The 20,394-nt window shown below is 45.1% G+C and overlaps 1 protein-coding gene across 4 annotated transcripts in view; it reads right to left on the bottom strand.

The window, feature by feature from the left end:
- The window catches only part of TENM4 (teneurin transmembrane protein 4), a 788,706-nt gene that overhangs the window by 552,516 nt on the left and 215,796 nt on the right, over positions 1 to 20,394 (bottom strand). For all 4 annotated transcript variants that reach the window (XM_017949239.3, XM_017949237.3, XM_017949235.3 and 1 more), the window contains exon 3: positions 9,659 to 9,760. Coding sequence is in view for 2 of the 4 variants with exons in the window: in XM_017949235.3 (XP_017804724.1) it covers positions 9,659 to 9,668 (10 nt within the window). In the remaining 2 variants the exon portion in view is untranslated. The remainder of the gene's footprint in view (positions 1 to 9,658; positions 9,761 to 20,394) is intronic.

Raw genomic sequence — 20,394 nt, 5'->3', positions numbered from 1 at the left:
ACTACTAAGCTTCAACTCCACCTTGATCGCTCAGCTTCGCTGATGTGGATTGCTCCAAACAGGTTGAATATTAATTGTGCCTATGAAGGAAGAACCAGGAAATGTTGTCTTTGATAAGCCATATGGATCACCCTGTCTTGCTCTCAGATAATTCCAAGAACTCTTGGGACATTGTGTATTTATGTGCACCCAGAGAGGGAGACTCTCCTATGAATGCTCCTTAGGGCTCACGGCATTTACTGTCTGAAAAGCAACTCCCTCAGCAACTCCAACAGCTCTGGGCCTCTTTCCAAACATGTGTGTTGGGCTGAGTGGGGGTAGGGAACAAATATACAATAACATTATTGAATACCTACTAAGTGCCAGGAGCTTTACAGATATTATTTCCTTTAATCCTCAGAACAACCTTATAAGAAGCAGGTATTATTATAGTATTCCATTTTAAAGATAAGAAAACTGAGGCACAGAGATTAAAATTAATTTGTCCAAGGTTATGCAGGTTGTTAAATGAGGGAGGCAGCATTTGATTTTAGGTATATCTTGCTGCAATGCTGCTGGTCAGTCTGTTATACCAGTGGCTCTCAACCTTTCCTTTCATTATCACCCTTCCCACTGCTAACAGGAGCCCATATACACTTTTGTTCTCCAAAGCCCCCTCTTTCCTGTAAACTTTTAATCTGTAGATATACCGCAGGATACACAGTATGTATATCTGTTCACATACTGCAGCCCCTGGAAGGCCACAAACCATTGTAATAAGATTTTTTTCACCCCCTAAATCTCCCTAAGAACCAATTTTGCCCCCTTGAGAGTAATATTGTCCCTGTTGGAAATGCATAAATCACACCAGTGGTTGTCAAAATGTGGTCCCCAAATAGGAGAGAAAGTAAGAAGCAGAAACAATGAACAAAAGAATCAGACCTGCAAGTGATACCGGTACTAAATAAGAAAATAAATGTGTGCAATATTTAAAGAAATATTGGGCATATTAGGGTAGCAAAAGTATCAACAAAGAACAACAGACTATCAAAAAAGATAAAGGAGATTGAAAGATAACCACCTAAAATTTCTAGAAATGAGACTAATGTATGGGCTTCTCAGGGCTATTGTTCTAAGTATGGCTTATAGTATCAGAATGTGCCCTGGCATTGGAATCAGAAAAGGGAAATGCTGTGTGACTTGAGACAACCACTGCTTATCTCTGGGTCTCTGTTTCCTCATCCGCAAATAAAAAGTGGAACTAGATGACCTCATAAGTCCAATTCTGTGAACTATTCCATCAAACAACATATAACATCCACTGGGCAATTGTTGTTAATGCTCCCCATGATTGTAAGCATTTTACAGTTTTAAAATTCTTGCCTATGGGCTCTTATCATATCCACTTTTCATATTAGGAAATTGAAGCAGAGAGAGATTAAGTAACTTTCCCAGGGTCCACGGCTGGTAAGTCAGAAGGGCACCCCTTCAGTCTGATGCCAGAGCCATGTCTCTGTCCCTGTACCATATGGCCTTCTAACATGCTTGCCTCTTAACATCCTGGAATTCTTGCTCTAGAATTCCTAGAGCAGGAGTCTCTATCAGGAGTCTCTCAGAGCATGGGACAGCTCAATGGCTAGCAGAGGCTAACAGCAACCAGAATACCTGTTCCAGTGGGGCAGATAGAACATCATGAAATTAATGATCAATTGCTACATAGTATTAAGCACATCTATGAGTAAGGCCTTTGCTTATTTTAGACAAGTGCTATTTATGACAGAGGAACAAACAGTGACAGATTGCTGAGGCTTGCCTTCTGAAGACCCAGTTTTGGAGAATTATTCATCTTGAAAGCACTTCTCTCCACCCTGGTTTCCTCATGTGTGAAATGGGGATGATAAGAATACATACTATCACTGGGTTGTTGTAAAGATTAAATGAGCTAATACTACTCAGGCAGATACTGACCATGCTACAAATGGTAGTTCTTGATGTTGTTCTTGTGATTATTTTCAACCCAGTGGGAAGAAGCTTGGCTTTGTAGCAGATGACCTTGATCCAATTCCAGACTCCCCCATCTCCTAGCTGTGTGACTTAAAGTCATTGACCCTCTCTGAGACTCTGTGGCCCCATCTGCGTGTCAGAAATAACAATGCTTACCTCACTGGGCAATTGAGAGGGCTAAATGGACTGTGAAATGCCTAGCACAGTGGCTGACATCTAATAGGTACTCAACAAATGTCTGTTCTCACCCCTGGAGTGTTTTCTGCACACTTGGCTTTTCCACTATGGTTAGAATCCAAAGAGGCAAAGGTTTCTGTGCTTCTCATTGCTCCTTTCCACCAGGGGAATTTTCACAAAGGCAATGGGAGGTGGAAGATGTCTAAAGACATCCATTTCCCAACAGGTAAGTCAAGGCAGTACAGCGACAGAGGTCCACAGCCTTGCAAACAGCACTCAAGCACTACCTCAATGGTTTTGGATAAACTGACCACCGAGGTGTGCAGCCGCAGATGCAATTAGCAACAGGAAGCGAGCTCGATGATTAGGAGGATTTGGTAATTGAATCCACCAAGGATAATGACACTGACCTTCCCATTTGGAAATAAACTAGCATTTGGCTTGTAAATGGCCCTGCAATCATTCTGACTGCACACCCAGCACTGTGCAGTGTCCCTACTCCGAAGATGCAGGATAGGTAAAGAAGGATTGCATCAAAGGGGTTTTGGAAGAGCAGCAATATCCACAGCAGTGGCTGAGTTCATTCTGCTAACCCCGACCCGGCTGGCTTTGGGAAAGGGCAGAATTCCACACTTAGCTTCTATGGCTGCCTGGTGCTCCTTTCCAAAGCATGGGAGCCCCGGGCCAGAAGGCATTCCCTCACAGTATTCCTTTTTAAAGCAAATCGGGAACTCCTGGGTTTCCAGCACAATCTGTGGCACCTTTTAAATTTCATCTTAGATTCACTGCTCCTTCTTCTTCCCTAAGTCTATTCATGTGTTCAGTCAGTCTATTCATGTGTTCAGTTACTAGGAATAGTAATGAAGCTAACACTGGGTGCTGGAAGACAATGGTGGTATGGGGAGGCCGTCGGCATCCTGAATGCTCTGAGTGGAGACTGGAGGTGCAATCACAGGGAAGCAGAAGAAGTCTAGGAAGATAGACATGGTCTGGGAAGAAAGAGCTGAAACCAGCATGAGGTTATCGGTGGCCACTGCAGCACTGCTAAGGACTGCTCCAGCCTCACCAGTCAGCGCATGGCACCCTGCCAGGACCAGCCTCAGCATTTCTCCCTGTGCGGGGGACAGTATGGTATTTCCAAAGGACAAGACAGGCAGGCCTGGCTTCAAACTCCAGCTTTACCAGTTATCAGCTATATGTCCTTCTCTGCATTGCAGTTTGATTATTGGAAATTGGGACATTTCTCTCTCTTAGAGCCAAAAATATATAGGTTTTTATAGTGAAGATAAAACATACTATATGCCTAGCATAGATAGCAAGCCATAGTAAGAGTTCAGTAAATGTTTATTTATCCTTGCTTAACAGACATAATTGGCACCATACGGGACAATATACTCTTAGCCTCATAAGGTTTGTCTGCTTTACTAAATATTTACATAGGAACTACGGTGTCCTCTTTAGAATTATTTCTTCAGTCTGACCCTGAGAAAAAATGCACTGTCCTAACTCGTTTGACTTCCCAGTTCCCATCGCCAGCCAGGATGAACAGGGCCTGACCATGTGATAATCTCCGTCACCAGTACCTGTACTTAATAGCAATGTGGGGTTTACATCTTAATTGTGGTCATGTCTTCCATGAAAAGCAAGCAACATGAAAGCAGGGATTATGGATTGTCTGCTGTGTGCATGGGAACTGCCATGGTAGACTCCAACTGGGCAGACCAAAGGAGCATGTTGGCATCCCTGTTCCATTTTCCAAGAACTGAAAAATATGTCTGGAAAGATACAACAGAAACACATCTTTAAAAGAGCAGCAGTACGTAGCAGTAAACACTGAAGGCCAAGCAAACAGTGCCAAGCAAGCGTGGAGTCACGGGAAAAGCGGTCATGGGCCTTGGAGGAGGCTGATGGGAGTCTGCAGTTTGAATCCCAGCTCTGGCTTTTACTAGCAAGGTATCCTGGGGAGCGGGGAGGGGAGAAAAGTCTGCTTATCCATCTGAAAATGGGGAAAACACCACCAACTGCTGCGATGATGACAGGAAGAATGCCTGGCACGTAGTGAGTGCTCAATTCACTGCTGGTTTCTTTCCTCCTCCTTTTTCTCATTTCCCCCTCTCTTCTAGATAACTGACATTACTTTATTCGCTAATGAATTAGAATTAGTAGTGGATGACTTTTATCTGCCTGTTGGTGACCACAGTCCTCTGTATACATACATTTGTACACCATCAAGCAGTTGCTTGTAAAAACACTTTCAATGGCTTCTTACTTTTTAAACAACAATCACAAAAAGCCCCACCTCCTTGGCCTGGCATCCAAACCTTTCCCTGGTAGGCACTGACCCCAAGCTGGAACCCCAGCTGCAACCACTCTTCTGCTTAAATGCTCACCCTCCAGGGTTCTGGGTGAGGTGGGGAGCGCAGTTTAGCCTTGGGTTAGGAAAGATGGTAAGGAAGGCAATCTGAAGGCAGTTACACCAACTTGACCTTAAAGCGCCAAGAAGATTCTGCTAAACAGACTAAGATGGGAAAAGGATTCTAGGCCAAGAGAATACCATATGCAAAGATCTCCCTACAGCAGCGAGGGGTCATTCCAGGAGAACTCCTGTCCCCTCTCCACCGAGACTGTTCCCACTTCCCTTCTTCTCTTTACTAGATTAACGGTTGACTTCCTCCTCATTCCCTGCTGGACTCTGGAGTATCTCATCTTTTATACCCACAGTTTTCAAAGTGTGTACCAGGGATCCCTGAGGGTCCCTAAAACCTTTCAGGAAGTCTGTGAGGTCAAAACTATTTATAAAAATGCTACAACATCATTTTCCCTTTTCATTCTGGCTTTCTCGTGAACTCATGGTAGAGTTTTCCAGGTTGAAGGCAGAAGCAGATACCTCTATAAAGCCAAACGTTGAAGGGATTTGCCAAAATGTAAAACAATGCCACTCCACTCATTTCTGTTTCTTTTGGAAAAGTCATTATTCATAAAAATATGTTATTTATGTTAAAGTAAGGGTTTATTATTGTTAATTTAAATAAGTGATAAATAACAATTTTAACATATTTCAGTATTAATCACTAATATGGCAAATTTTGACAGATATAATCCACATAAATGAAAACCCTTTGGGGTCTTCAATAATGTTGAAGAGTAAAACAGAATGCTGAAATAAGAGAGTCTGAGTACAGGTGCTTTAGGGCATGCTGTGTAGAAAGCAGGAAGGCAGGGGAGGACAAGGTATATAAGTGTTCTTGGGTAGCCTTCTCAGGCAGCAATTTCTGCCCATGACTGGGATCCAGTTTGAGTTAATTTTTGTGTATGGTGTGAGGAAAGAGTCTAGCTTCATGCTTTTGCACGTGGAAATTTAGTGCCCCAGCACCGTTTGCTAAACAGAGGACTCAGTCTCTCTGTGCCTTGGTAGCTATAACTCTAACGTGAACTTTAAAAGACCACCTTGCAAGGCATTGTGACATTTAATGAGACAGGGAGAGAAAAACATGGTGTGGGTTCCCTGAAATGTAGCAGATGGTCAATGCTCATAACTGAAAAAATGGACCATGGATCTGAAAGTGCTCTGAGGCATGGGCCATCATGATTACCACATGACCAGAGCTGTTCCATCCCTAAAGGTCTTTAGCACCCATGGCCGCATTTTCTTGTCACTAAGGCCTGTGCCATCCTCAAGACCCTGATTTGCAACCCCTTTCCAGGAACCCCTGTTTCTCAGTGGTCCTGAGAATCCCTTTTTCTTCTCCTCTTCTCTTTTTTGTCCCTTACTTTCTACCCTAAGTTTTCATTAAATGTTCTTGGTTTTAATTACTTAATTTTAAATTGTTAACTTACTCAAATCCTTTTGGCAAGGGGGTGGGAAGGCATGACTGAATGAGTGAGTCAGTCAACTAAAAGACCCCTAATTAAAGACTGAAAAGTGAAGCTCCTGCAGCTAAAGTGACTCACAGGGGTCATCCCACTGCAGGTGTGAGAGGTGAGGCCGTGTGAAGCTAACTCCAGGGCTCTCCACAGTCCTCATTTCCTCCTCCCACCTTGGAAACATCCTTTTAAATCACGTCTCCCTCCTCCACAGTGTTTGCAACACCTCCTGATTTAGTTTTCTCTCTGAATTTCATTAGTGTCCCATTTACCTCCTCCTCCTGATCTCCTAGCCGTTAAGCAGGAGGAGGCTGAGTTGGCAGCAAGGGCTCCACCTCCTGACCGAGGGATAGGGGAACTCACAGAGGAGGAGGAAAGGACCCCTGGGCTGCAATGCCAGATGCTGTTCTGGTCCACTGGGCTCAAGACAACAGACAGTAACTGGGTCCTGTCTGTGTGTCAGGCACTGAGGGCTCAACGATGAGGAGCTATTCTTGCCTCAGGAAATCCCCAGGCTCAATCCCCAGGATGAATGGATAACGTCTGTGTCATGTGGTGAAGGGACTTCACACTCCTGGGCAGGCAGAGTGAATGCATGAAAAGTGAGCTAGTGGTGGGAGGAGAAAGGCAGTGGGGACATTCCAGGAGGAAGGAACAGTGTATGTGGAGGCTGGATGGCTTGAACAACAGTAGAATGTAAGCAAGTCACAATATGGAACCTGTTCAATGATTTGTTCTTACGCTCCCTCACTGAATCTTTACGAAGTGCCTGCCATGTGCCAGGCATCTTTCCAGGTAGAAGAACACTGCAGGGGCCAATAAAGTAGGTCCCTGCCCTTGTGGAGCTTATGTTCTAATAGAAGAAGACAGAAAATAGGCAATTAAGCTTGTCTAGTAATACATGCACCAGGTAGAGACAGATGCTATGCAGAAAGGTTTAAGCGGAAGAGGGTCCCAGAAAGAACAGGCCTGGGAGGACTACTCCTTTGCACACAGTGGTCGGGGTGGGCCCCCACCTTCACCTCCACCCCGCTCCACCTTGCCCACACCCCCGTGGGCCCCTGCAGCCCCTTGAGCAGTGAACATGCTGTTTCTCAGGGTCCATCAAGTGGCGGCAGGGCTGGGTGAGCAGGCTGCTGCAGTGGTTGAGTTCTGAGATGGCATTCGGACCAGTGTGGGGACAGAGGAGGAGGTCATAAACGCTGATGAAGGGGCAGAAGTGACTGAGTGAGTGTACACACAGCACAGAGCACAATGGGAGGGATGGTGGGAGATGAGGCTGGAGAGAAAGCAGACCATCCCAGAGGGAAGACTCTTCCTGTGCCAAGGTGCACATTCAATCCCATCCTGCCAGACTCAGATTCTGCAGCCTAGTATTTTTGCAAAGTCTTTCCTGCACCGATTTAGATGAGTTCGATGGGACCAACTACGTGGAAGGCCCCCATGTGGGGATGAACAGCCGAGTCACTTGGGCTGGGTGTTGGGGAACTAGGGAGAGAAAGTCCCTGGGGAGAGAGGGGTTGAAGAGGAGGAGAGGAGACCACACTTCAGGTTTAGATGGGGTGGAGGTCTAGATTCAATGACTTTTACATTTTAACTTTCATGTCACTATTACAAGTGAGTATGGTGAGGTTGAAGAGTTCAGCTTTTATCTTACTATGCTGAGTGAGCCTTGGTTTTCTTATCTTAAAAAATGGGGTCACAAGAATACCTTATGGGGTTGTGGGAGTCAAATGAGGTGCATCAATCAACAGCTTGGCACAGTGTCTCAGTAAATGTGACCCTATTTACCTGTCCCTCTAAAGAAAACAAAACATCTTTTTTTTTTGAGATGGAGTCTCTCTTTGTCACCCAGGCTGGAGTGCAGTGGCACAATCTTGGCTTACTGCAACTTCTGCCTCCAGAGTTCAAGTGATTTTCCTGCCTCAGCCTCCTGAGTAGCTGGGACGACAGGCACTCACCACCACGCCTGGCTAATATTTTTTTACTTTTAGTAGAGACCGGGTTTTACCATGTTGGTCAGGCTGGTCTCGAACTCCTGACCTCAAGTGATCCACCCGCCTTGGCCTCCCAAAGTGCTGGGATTCCAGGCATGAGCCACCGCACATAGCCAAAAGGCAAAAAATATTAATTGAGCTCCTCAGAGAACCTATGTCTCTACTGCAGAGCACTGATCTCAGTTTGTAGTTATATACTTGTCAGGGTGAGGGAAGAGACCACCTTTGTTTTTATTCCTTGTGATATCCCCAAAGCTTAACATAGTGCTGGGCTCCTGGTAAATCTTCCATATGTCTTTGTTGAATAACTAAATAAATGATTAATCAGAAGTTATGTAAGGTCCAGACTCCAGCACTTTTTATTTGGAAGACCTTTGATAAGACAATTTATCTAAGCCTCAATTCCTTTCCTGTAAAATGGAAATCATATCTACTGTGGCAGAGGGAGTTACTGCTCTTAAAATATCCATGTCTTCCCACACCTCCTGGAATCCTAGAAATCAGGCAGGACCACAGGGCTAGTTCTGGCCAATGGGTAGTGTGTCACTTCAGGACCAAGTCTTTAAGAGTCAATGTTCAACCTTCCAGGGATTTCCTCCTCTGCTACAGAGACCAAAGTGGCCAATCATCCAGGCCAGGTCGTACCCCTAAAATAGGGCAGAGATTTCATCAGCCTGGTCCCTAAGCCACTAGGTAGAGCAAAGCTTTCCACCAACCTTGGATGGATATGTAGCATGAGAAAGAAATACACTTTTGCTAGGTTAAGCCACTAGGATTCTGGAGGTAATTTATTACTGCAGCATAACTAAACCTAACAAGACTCATATTTCTATCCTGAAAGACTGCTGGAAGAATAAGAAAAAGTGCTTGGTACCTAGTAGGTTCACAGTAGGCTTTCAATAAAGGCCACACTTCCTCTTCCCTGGATCCTTCCTCTGCATCCTCAGCCTCCCTCAATGTGACCAGCTTTCACTTACAATTTCACTCCTCTCTGTACCATGTTCCTTCTGTGGCTTGAAACATCATTCCACTTTTCCCATAGAACCCAGAAGTTTCCTGCTGTTTTTTTTTTATTGCTTTTCTGCACAGCAATATGAGGAAAAGCTTCTAGAGAGCCATCTTAGCCACTAGACCTGGCCTCCAGACGACTTGCCTTCTGGGCAGCCTTCCGCTCACCTCCCTGTATCCCATTCCCCACTGCGCCTCTGATCTCACTCCAGTTCAGCTCAGGATATAGCCACCAGAGTCTGGGCCCTGCACCCTGGTCTCCTGTACCCAAGAATGACCTTGATTGGCATTGCTGCCTCTCTAGTCCTAGACCCACATGTGACCTCCTTGCTGCCAGCACCCCCATCACATAACTGCTGGATGCTTGATCCTTGCCCACCTTGCCCTCCCACCATGATGGCTGCCAGGTTGGTTTCCAGCAACCATTGCCACCTACCAGTCCTACTGCATCTGCTCCAGGAGAAGGCTATCTTTACTCTGGCCAGACCTCCTCTACTTTCTATGCTGCCAAGCCACAAAAGCCTCCAACCAAAAAACACGCAAATGTTCAGAGTCTGAGATTGCATTTCTCATCAAGACCACAAATTTGCAGCTAATGATGGAAAATCAGAGCAGACAAGGGGACTGACCTGGCTCCATGTCAGCACGTTCTGAAGAGTCAGCAATGTTCGTGGGCCCTGCAGCCCTCTCTCCAAGGCCATTGGATCCTGAAGGACAGTGCAGGATCTTTTCTGTTGAAGCAGAGAACACAGATCCAACTGAGCGAGGTGGCAAGATGCCCCAATCCTTTCTCACAGACCCTCCACTCCAGCAGTCACTGCAAACACACACCATGGGAAAATGAGGCTTGTTCCTGGTCCCACAGCAATGAAGAGAAGCAAGTGGAGTCCTAGCACCCTGCAGATCCCACACAGATGCTTCCTCTATGCAGCCTTCCTGAGAGGCTCGAATATACCTTCCTCTATTCTCCCATCTCATCTTGTGCTATGGGAGTAATGGTCTTGTCTTAAAATCATTGTTTACACACATTTCCTTGAGTGAACCGAACCCTGCAAGACAGAGACTGAAGATCTGCCCTTTTTACAACCCAAGCACCCGGCACAATGTTTGGAGCAAAGTAGGAACTGAGTGTTATTTGCCCAAAGGATTGAGTGCATACTGTGATAGGGGGTAGACAGGGAATGGAGCATGGGGCTAAGGTCTAGGGTTAGTAGCCAGTGGCCCCCGTTAACAGTTCCGTCACAGATTCACCAGACAAATAAGTCATTGACTTCTGAATCTTACTGTCTTGCTGCTATGGTTTGAATGTGTTCCTCAAAAGTGCTGGAACCTAAATTCCTCAATGTGGTAGTATTGGGAGGTAGGGACTAATGGGGGTGCCTGGGTTGTGATGGCTCTGTCTTGACGAATGGATTAATGCATTCTTGTAGGAGTGCATGAGTTGTCTCAATCGTGGGTTGTTACAAAGCAAGGCTGGCCCCTCATGCTTCTCTCTTTCACATGTGCTCACTTGCCCTTCCGCTTTTTCCCCTGGGATGAAGAAGCAGGCGGCTTTTGCCAGATGCTGGCACCATGCTCTTGGACTTCTCAGCCTCCAAAACTCTGAGCTAAATAAATTTCTTTTCTTTATAAATTACCCAGTCTGTGGCATTCTGTTACAGCAGCAGAAAATGGACTAAGGCACTTGAACTATGGAATGGGTCGATCTTCCTGTAATATAAAACATGGGAGTGCTGGAGTCACCTGGGCAGAGGTCTTTATACAGAAGAGTTCCGGTTCTGGCCCAGCTGCTGATTGCAACCTCTGGTGAATGACTTCCCCTCTCTGAGCCTCAGTTTCCTCATCTGAAAGAAGGAAACTCTGAACTGGGAGACGTGTGAGGTCCTTTCTGGCCCTAGAATCCTATGACTATAAATTTGATTTATAGGACTCTGGGACTAAGGAGATACCTGTGCAAAATAAAGGTTTTTCCAAATGAAGAAAAGAAAGTCTACACTCCTCAAAAGAAGGGTAAGGGGAGGTGCTAAGGTTTTAGGTCATTTGCTTCAAGTCATTGTAAGAGAAGGAATAGGAATTTGAACATAGGCCCTCAAAGATTTAAGGTCCCTGTACTTTTCCTGCCCCATACTGCCACACTCACCCATAAAAAATACTACAAAATGCCTTATTATACAAAAGACCCACTAGGCTAAAGATTAAGGTATGAAGGGTATACTTAGGCATAGGAGGTTAACCCCTAAAAAGCCATTATTTGAGAAGTTCCCTGAATTCATTTTTCCCAAATAGATCTAGGATCCTAGCTAAAAAAAATTACTGTCTATTATAAGGTGAGGAATTGCTGGTAATTCCCATGAAAAACAAAATGCACTTCATTGTAAAATTTTGTGTCTTTATCTACATTTAATATGTTTCTTTATGGCAAATTATTTTAAATAAAGAGTAACTCTATTAGGCAGGAACATTCACCAGCCTCTGGCCAAGTACAGAATGTCCCGTTGGTACTCTCCAGAGACTGGCTCCTGAACTCCCTTCAGGGTAGAATTTTTCTTCTTTTTTTTTGTAAGACGAGGATTTTGCTCTTGTGACCCAGGCTGGAGTGCAGTGGGATGATCTAGCTCACTGCAACCTCCGCCTCCCGGGTTCAAGTGATTTTCCAGTCACAGCCTCCTGAGTAGCTGGGATTACAGGTGCCCACCACCACAGCCAGCTAATTTTTGTATGTTTAATAGAGATGGGGTTTCGCCATGCTTGCCAGGCTGATCTCGAATTCCTGACCTCACATGATCTGCCTGCCTCGGCCTCCCGAAGTGCTGGGATTACAGGCTTGAGCCACCATGGCTGGCCAGGGTAGGAAAATTAATGGGCACAAGTAGAGTTAACAAGAGTTTGGGAGTAAACTTAGAAAAGTCCTTATAAATCATATTATATTCATTAAGATTAAAAATAGGCAGTACACCAAGCAGGACATGACTATTATTTTACGCATTTCAAATAGGCAATAATGGCTATTACACCTTTAATTTTTATTACCCTGCCTTGTTCATTAGAAGTTTACCCCCGCTCCCCTGCCACACACACACAACCCCACCCCAGGTTCCAAAGACAGCAGGAAATTGGCTTCCTTGGCTATAACAATGGGCAAGGGACAAGGTACTTTCTCCGGTGTCCCCAAGTGCCAAATGTCTGGTGGCTTTTAGGACACAGAGCTGTTAGCTTTGTCCCCAAGGGCCCTGCTGGGGTCCTAGTCACATAAGTGATATGTATGTTTGATGCTTGGATGAAACACTCAAATTTCTTTCTCAGGCCCCCTTTTTTGTGTCTGGGTTATAAAACTCCATCATCTATCCCTTCCCCTCATAGCTTCAGGCCAAAGCTTGTGCCTTGGCTTCTCACCTGTGCCTTATGGTCCCTCCCCCTTGAAGAAGCTGCAGAGCTGCAGTTTTTACTCCTCTTCTGCCCTCATCCTTGCCAAGGCTTCAGGGAAAACCTCAACTCTTTGTCTTCAGTCTTTCAATCTGTTTATTTCCTTTTCAAATCCTGTCCCTAAATTCCCTTTTTTTCAAAGTACCTCCAGTAGGCAATACAAAGACAGTTAATGAAACTAAAATGCTCATTGGTTGCTGGAAAGGTTTTAAAAGTATTTATGTGCTAGCATTCTGTCGAGGGGAAATTGAGTTAGGAAGGGATTATGGCATTATTCATTCATTCACATATTCACTCATTCATTCATATGCTGAGGATTGTTGCTGGGCAGAACACAATAATGATTCTGAGGCAAATCCTGCTTTTGGGAAGCTCATAGGCTGGCAAGATAAACAAGACATGGCCGTAGGAACTATAATGTTTGGCAGTTTGTAAGAGAGATGCAGACAGAACCTAATGAGTGGACAGAGGATGGAGAGATCGCCATGGCTGACAAATCATGGAAGACTGCCTTGCAGCAGACTTTGTATAAGGTAGGGGACATGAAGACAGGGCAGGTACTCCACATAAGGGAGGAGAGCCATGGGAGGTAAAAGTATGACAAAGAACAAGTGTAGAGCTCAGCTTTCCAGCATGTGTGAGCTGTGCAGAGGGGAGTGAAGGACATCACACCCAACAAGAGATGTGGGCCTCAACAGGCTGGGGAATGTGGTCATTGTTCAGTGAGTAATAGGGAGCCTCTGAGTGCTGTTGAGCAGAGATGTGACATAACTGGAGATCTGCTCTAGGAAGATGAATGTGGCAAGCCTTGCACAATATGAATTGGAAGAGGAGTTGCCTGGGGCAGGGAGCTCCTAATTGTGTGCCAGGCATTGGGTAGGCTGTTAGGTGCTTTGATGTTATTTAGCCTTCTAAACAACTGCAGGAGGCAAGCATTATCCTTCCAGACTTGGAGATGAAGAAAGGAGACTCTGGGGAATCTAAGCTGCTTGCTCCAAATCCCTTAGTGAGGAAGCAAGGGAGACAAGATCCAAACCCTGTTCTTTTCCTCTCTAGGCAAGTCATAAAGCAAGCTGTAACCCTGTGTATGACACCATGTACCTGACACAACTGTCTTTCTTCTCCCAGTGCATCTCCCGCCCATCCACGGGTATGTGGAGCTTGATCATTTCCTGGGTTGCCTTTCAGGAAGGCCCAGGTGGAATTACATGCAGAGTGCCTCTACTTCTGTTGGATTCCCCTAAAGTGACCACAGATCAAGGAGATAAGATGATGCCTTGAGTTAAGTCAGGTTCCAGAACAACAACACTGACTGCAGAGAATTGCAAAGGTAGCAGGAAACCACCCTCCTCCCTGGCAAGGAGTGTTAGTTTTTGTCTTTCCCTTTTCAGCTAAGCTGTGGTACCGGAAGTAGTGGACACAGAAACCCAGGAGAAAATCTTCTGGACACCCAGGAATCTGCTGGGGTCCTGCAGAATGTCAGTAAGAAACTCAGCATTCCTGTGCTCTGGGCTGACCCCCTGTTTAGGGAAGGCAGCCCAGAGGGCTCCTAATGCACTCGGAACTGTATCATCGCATCTGCAGCCTGGAGGAGATGACCTCCCATCAAGATGCCTGCTATTAAAACTTTGTTTAAGGAAAATAAAAAGATAGCCTCATTCTAAACGTGGGACACAGTGGTAAGTGTGTTCTATACTTGACAATCAAGGGTTCAGGTTTGCTGAGAAGAAGCCTGGCACAGGTAAGAGGTGGAGCTTTGGAAGCAGAATGGGGCTGAATCACAGCTCCCCCAGTCACCAGCTGTGCAGCGTTGGCCAAACCACTTAGATTTTTACATTTCTTTATTATTAAATAGGAATAAAAATAATGGACTAGAGAGAATAAGTACCTGACCCTTAGTACATACATAATAATGTAGAATAATTTCTTCTAGTCTTAAATGTTCAACATCATGGGCATTGCTTTCTCAGGGAGGTAGCTTTCTTCCTCACAAATTTACCAATTGAAGAAATGGATTTTTGGAGAAAAAATGCCAAAACTACAGCAAGCTATTCATATCCTTGAGCTAGCTCTTATGACCAGTGTCTTATAATTATTCATCTTTACAACTTCCTTTTCCACCAGACTGGGAGCTCCTTGAAGACAGTGACCACTATGTCTTCAATTCTCAGCACGTAGTTTTGTCTCTTTCTACCTCAGCTACCTTATTTTGAGATCTGTATAAACTACAGAGGCTGTAGTTCTTCTGGGATTTTTATGTTTCCAGCCTGGTTTGAGGAGTGACTTTAAGCAACACCTTTAGGAGCACATCCAATATTCTGAAAACCATCTCATTATCATGTAAATTATTAGCACAAAATACTTCATCTTGTTACTCTGCTAAGAGCTTTGGTTTCTGATCCAAGCTGATTATATGTGCCAACATTTTCAATAACATCTTAATAACGCCAATCCTCCCAGGCCTCTGGACAGAATCAGACCAGGTGGAGAGATCCAGAGTTCAAAGGCATCCTGAAGGGGCATGTCACGGGGGAAAGAAATGAAGCATCAAAACTGGATTCAAATCCTGTCTGTGCAGTTGGGACAAGCCAGCACAGTGCCCGGGATCAGGATAAATGCTCAGTAAAGGTTAATACCCTTCTCCTGACTCCTGAGAAAAGTAAAGCCATAAAACTTGTTGCAAGTAAACAGGGAGAGAAGATCCACCACATTCCTGAGTCCATTTAGAATATGGATTTTTTTAAAGCCTTTCTAAGGACTGGATGAAGCAGGTTATTTCATTTTAATTATGGTAGCTGCAGCTGCTGCTTGTGGACTCAAAGACCAATTTTCACATTAAAAAGAAAAAAAAAAAAACACATACACACCCACACACAAACTCACCGAGAAACTTCACTGCATACACAGAACAGCATCTCCATCAGAGAGCACGTCAGTGAGGTGGAAAAATCTGGAATGGCCTGCTCTAGACACTCAGAGCCAGGTGGAAATCCCTGTGCGTGCTCACCCCCGCCTCCCCTCCCACCTTGCCTCCTCTCTGTCCTGAACGTCAAAGAGCAGCTCGTGAGCCACACAGTGTAATGGAATGTTTCGCGGTGAGCAGCTGCATATTTTTAACACACACAAGGGGAAATAAAGGCAGCAGATGGTTTTATGTAATCTTCCTATGAATTTTTAACTGAGAGTCCTCATTCATGAAGACCTGAAAATATTTTATTTTTTCTTTTTTTACAGGTCCTCTGTGGGTCAAGCCAGCCAGCTCTGGACATGCCCTGGTGAGGCTGTGTGTGTTTGCCTCGGCCAGGGCAGGGAAGCTGGGAGAAGCCTGCTTGCCTTCTTCTGGCCTGGTTTCCACTCGGTGTTCTTTCTCGTGGTTCTTTCTCTGTAAACACACAAGTGATTCTCAACGTTTTCAACGTTCATAATGGAAAACTCATAGCAAACTCATGAATCCTTCAGAGGCATAGGTGTGCTGTGAAAATCTGAACCAAGTGTAGTCTTATGTTTGAAATGACTGAGGATCTGTGCTGTGGCAGGGACGTCTGTCAGAGAGACGGTCAAGGGGAACAGATGGGGCAGATGTACCAGTGTAAGAGAAAAGATAACAGTTCCCACTTATAAGTGAGAACATGCAGTGTTTGGTTTTCTGTTCTTGTGTTAGTTTGTTGAGGATAATGGCTTCCAGCTCCATCCATGTTCCTGTAAAGGACATGATCTCATTCCTTTTTTATGGCTGCATAGTATTCCATGGTGTATATGTACATTTTTTTTAATCCAGTCTATCATTGATAGGCATTTGGGTTGGTTCGGTGTCTTTGCTATTGTGAATAGTGCTGCAGTAAACATACGTGTGTGTGTATCTTTATAACAGAATGATTTGTATTCCTTTGGGTATATACTCAATAATGGGATTGCTGGTTCAAATGGTATTTCTGGTTCTAGATCCTTGAGGAATTGCCACACTGTCTTCCACAATGGTTGAACCAAGTTACATTCCCACCAACAATGTAAAATCATTCCTATTTCTCCACGGCCTCGCCAGCATCTGTTGTTCTTGACGTTTTAATAACTACCATCTGACTGGTGTGAGATGGTATCTCATCGGGGTTTTGATTTGCATTTCTCTAATGATCAGTGGTGTTGAGCTTTTTTTATATGTTTGCTGGCCGCATAAATGTCTTCTTTTGAGAAGTGTGTGTTCATGCCCTTTGTCCACTTTTTGATAGAGTTGCTTGGTTTTTTCTTGTAAATTTGTTTAAGTTCCTTGTAGATTCTGGATATTAGACTTTTGTCACATAGGTGGATTGGGAGCTGAACAATAAGAACACATGAACACAGGGAGGGGAATAACATACATTGGGGCCTATCAGGGGGTTTGGGGAGGGAGACCATCAGGATAAACAGCTAATACATGTGGGGATTAATACCTAGGTGATGGGTTGACAGGTGCAGCAAACCACCATGGCACACATCTACCTGTGTAACAAACCTGCACATCCTGCACATGTATCCCAGAACTTAAGTAAAATTTAATATAGAAAAAAAAGATACCAGGCTCTCATTTGAAAAAGATCATGTGTTTAGAGGATATGCAAGAACTGCCTGTAAAAATGGCCTAACAGGAAGCACTGGCAGGGGAGAAAACAGTTCTCAAATAGCCATAAGTGCTAAAAAGCAGCCTGATGAAGTTTATGGTGTCTGTGGAGAGTTTTTTCAATTTTCTGAAACTTGCTTTTATTTAACCAGTGTCCACCTTTAACCCCTTCAAGCACATCATCAAAGATTCTGGGATTTAAAAGTGCAGGATAAACACAAACTCTAGTTCTCAACCACTGGAGTTGTCCCAGACCTCTGGGCCTCTGCTCTGCTGTGTCCTCAGCCTGCAAAGCCTTCTCTTCTTCCAAAGCCACTAGACCCTCTTTTATCTATCCTTCAAGAGCCAGTGCAGACACAAACACTTCCGTGAAGCCATCTCTGTTGCACCCAGCAAACCCAACTGTACTCCCATGCCAAAGAGTCACCAGGCTAGCTGATTCCACCACTAAGTCCCAGGGGTGACCTGACCTCTGCCTAGGTCTAGTGCTCTTTGATTTCTTCCTACATATTATACTGTCAGTGATATTTCTAAAATGCAACCCTGACCCTCCTGTTCCTTGTTTAAAGCCCTTATTGCTCCCCTATTGTCACTGGGGAGAAGAAATCCAAACTCTCCCCTATAGCAAGCAGTTCTTTTCACTGTCCAGCCTGGCCACCTTTCCAGCCCAGTTCCTGGCCATTCTCACCCCAGACCCTGGATGCTTCAGCTAAATTACACAGTGTTTTTCACAATAAAAAGGAAAACACACACACACACACAAACTCACCGAGAAACTTCACTGCATACACAGAACAGCATCTCCTTCAGAGAGCACGTCAGTGAGGTGGAAAAATCTAGAATGCCCTGCTCTAGACACTCGGAGCCAGGTCACTCTGTCTTCCATGGCTTCCATGGCTCTTCCCTTGGCCTGGGATGCCCCTTGACCACTAGTTTCCCTGGGCAGCACCCCATCATATTCTGGTGAAGCATCTCCCCTCTCCTGGGAACCTTTTTCCCACTGCTCCCACCACGTGGGTTGTGACAGTCATAGGTGCTGTGCGTCAATTATTTCTGGCTCTCTACTTTCCAGGTACACGGTGAGAATGTCCACCCTGATAGGGCCATGTCACTAACTGTGGTGTGAGCTGTGAGCAGAAGTGTACCGCTTTCAGGTGTTAGATTTAACTGCCAATACAAGACCCTCCAGAGCTCTCTCTCAGCACAGTTGGGATGGCTTGTCAGTCTGGGTCCCCGGGGACTACGATGAGCAGAAACCCCTCTCCTCTCACCATCTCTATTGCCCACAGACGATGTGGAGTGTAAGACAGGATGAACCCCTTGTTGCTATCAATTCTCTGTGATTTAGAGGATGATGTGCACCCAGCGTGAACTGGCTGATCTGACAGATTCATGGGTCCCATGACAATTGTCATGGTCTTAAACAATCCTGCCTCACTGGCTGTCCTTGATTGGTTCAGGGCTGGGCACCTTAACAAGGCCGAGTTAGTCATTGTTCCAGACCCCATTTCTTCCCTTGAGGAGACCAGAACCTGATCAAACATGAACCAATTAGAATTCTTCCCTGGGATTTCTGAAATCAATAAATGAAGAAAGAATGTAGTATCTAGTGGTGCAAATTGTAAGATGCAAAAACTGAGAGCTGTTGGGGACCATGTGGGTGTTATGGGTTGAATTGTATCCTCAAAAAAGAAAATACGCTGGAGTCCAACCCCCCAGTACTGCCGAATGGGGCCTTATTTGGAGATAAGGTCTTTATAGAGACAATCAAGTTAAAATGAGGTCATTAGGGCAGGCCCTAATCTAATATGACTAGTGTCCTTATAAAAAGGGGGAAATTGGCCAGGTGGGGTGGCTCACGTCTGTAATCATAGCACTTTGGGAGTCCGAGGCGGGTGGATCACTTGAGGTCTGGAGTTGGAGACCTGGCCAACATGGTGAAACCCTGCCTCTACTGAAAATACAAAAATTAGCTGGGCGTGGTGGCACGTGCCTGTAATCTCAGCTACTTGGGAGACAGAGACAGGAGAATCGCTTGAACCAGGAAGGCAGAGGATGCAGTGAGCAAAGATTGCCCCATTGCACTCCAGCCTGGGAAACAAGAGCCAGACTCTGTTTAAAAAAATAGCGGGGGTGGGGTGCGGAATTGGGACACAGAGACAGATATACATACAGGGACAGTCCCAGGTGAAGACGAGATTCACACTGTCCCGAGCCAAAGAACCAGGAGAAAGAAAAGGCCGGGACAGATTCTTCCCTGGCACCTTCAGAGGAGCACGGTCCTGCTGACACCTTGATCTCACACTTAAAGCTTCCAGAACTATGAGACAATACATTTCTACTGTTTAAGCCACTCAGTTTGTAGCACTTCATTACATCAGCCCTAGGAAATCCAGAGAGTGAGGAAAGCAGGTCTGCAGTGAGAGAAGGAAGCTTACAAGCCGAAGAAAAGCAGACTGGGGCAGCAGAAAGGGTCAGAAAAAAATCTAAACAGAATTAGAGTTCCAATCACAATTCTCCTGCATCTCTGCCTTTTTTCTCGCTGGAGGGTTCATCTGCTTCTTGCATTCTTGAGATGGTATTATGTCCTGCTTTTTTTGAGACTGGATCTCCCATGACTCCCAGACTGGAGTGTAGTGCCATGATCTTAGCTCATTGCAGCCTCTGCCTCCTGGGGCTCAAGGAATTCTCCCACCTCAGCCTCCAGAGTAGCTGGTGTGCACCACCATGCTGGCTACTTTTTTTGTAATTTTAGTAGAGATGAGGTCTCTACTAAAGACCAGAGGCATGCACCACCATGCTGGCTATTTTTTGTATTTTTAGTAGAGATGAGGTCTCACACATTGCCCAGGCTGGTCTCGAACTCCTGAGCTCAAGCAATCCACCTGTCTCAGCCTCCCAATGTGCTAGGACTACAGGCGTGAGCCACCATGCTCAGTCCTTTCTGTTTGGAGTATGATGGTTTGGAGGGATGATGGTTTGTCACTTCAAGCCAAGAATCCTAATGAACATTTTTATAATATTTAATAATGATCATGCTCATCATCTTAAAGTTCTGAAAATGAGTAATATGAATGGATCCAGGTAATGGTGAATTGACCAGACTGTCCATGTTTGGACTGTCCAAACATGTCCCCAGAAGACAGAGACAGGGTCCCTCCTGTCTGGCTGCAACAGCCTTCATACATTCACACAGTTTGATCCTCCTGGTGTTTTCTTTAATCTGGTAACAGCCAGAATAAAATCTGAAAAAGATTTTCTTCTGCACAGTTATGCCTTTCTTCCCAATCCAAACACAACTGCATGCCTGGCCCCTTGAAATGCTCCAAAACAAAACAAAAAAAGCTC

Source organism: Papio anubis, chromosome 12 (assembly GCF_008728515.1).
Source record: "Papio anubis isolate 15944 chromosome 12, Panubis1.0, whole genome shotgun sequence".
Taxonomy (NCBI): domain Eukaryota; kingdom Metazoa; phylum Chordata; class Mammalia; order Primates; family Cercopithecidae; genus Papio; species Papio anubis.
The sequence above is the reverse complement of the archived record's forward strand: the minus strand, read 5'-3'. Positions and strand labels throughout refer to the sequence as shown.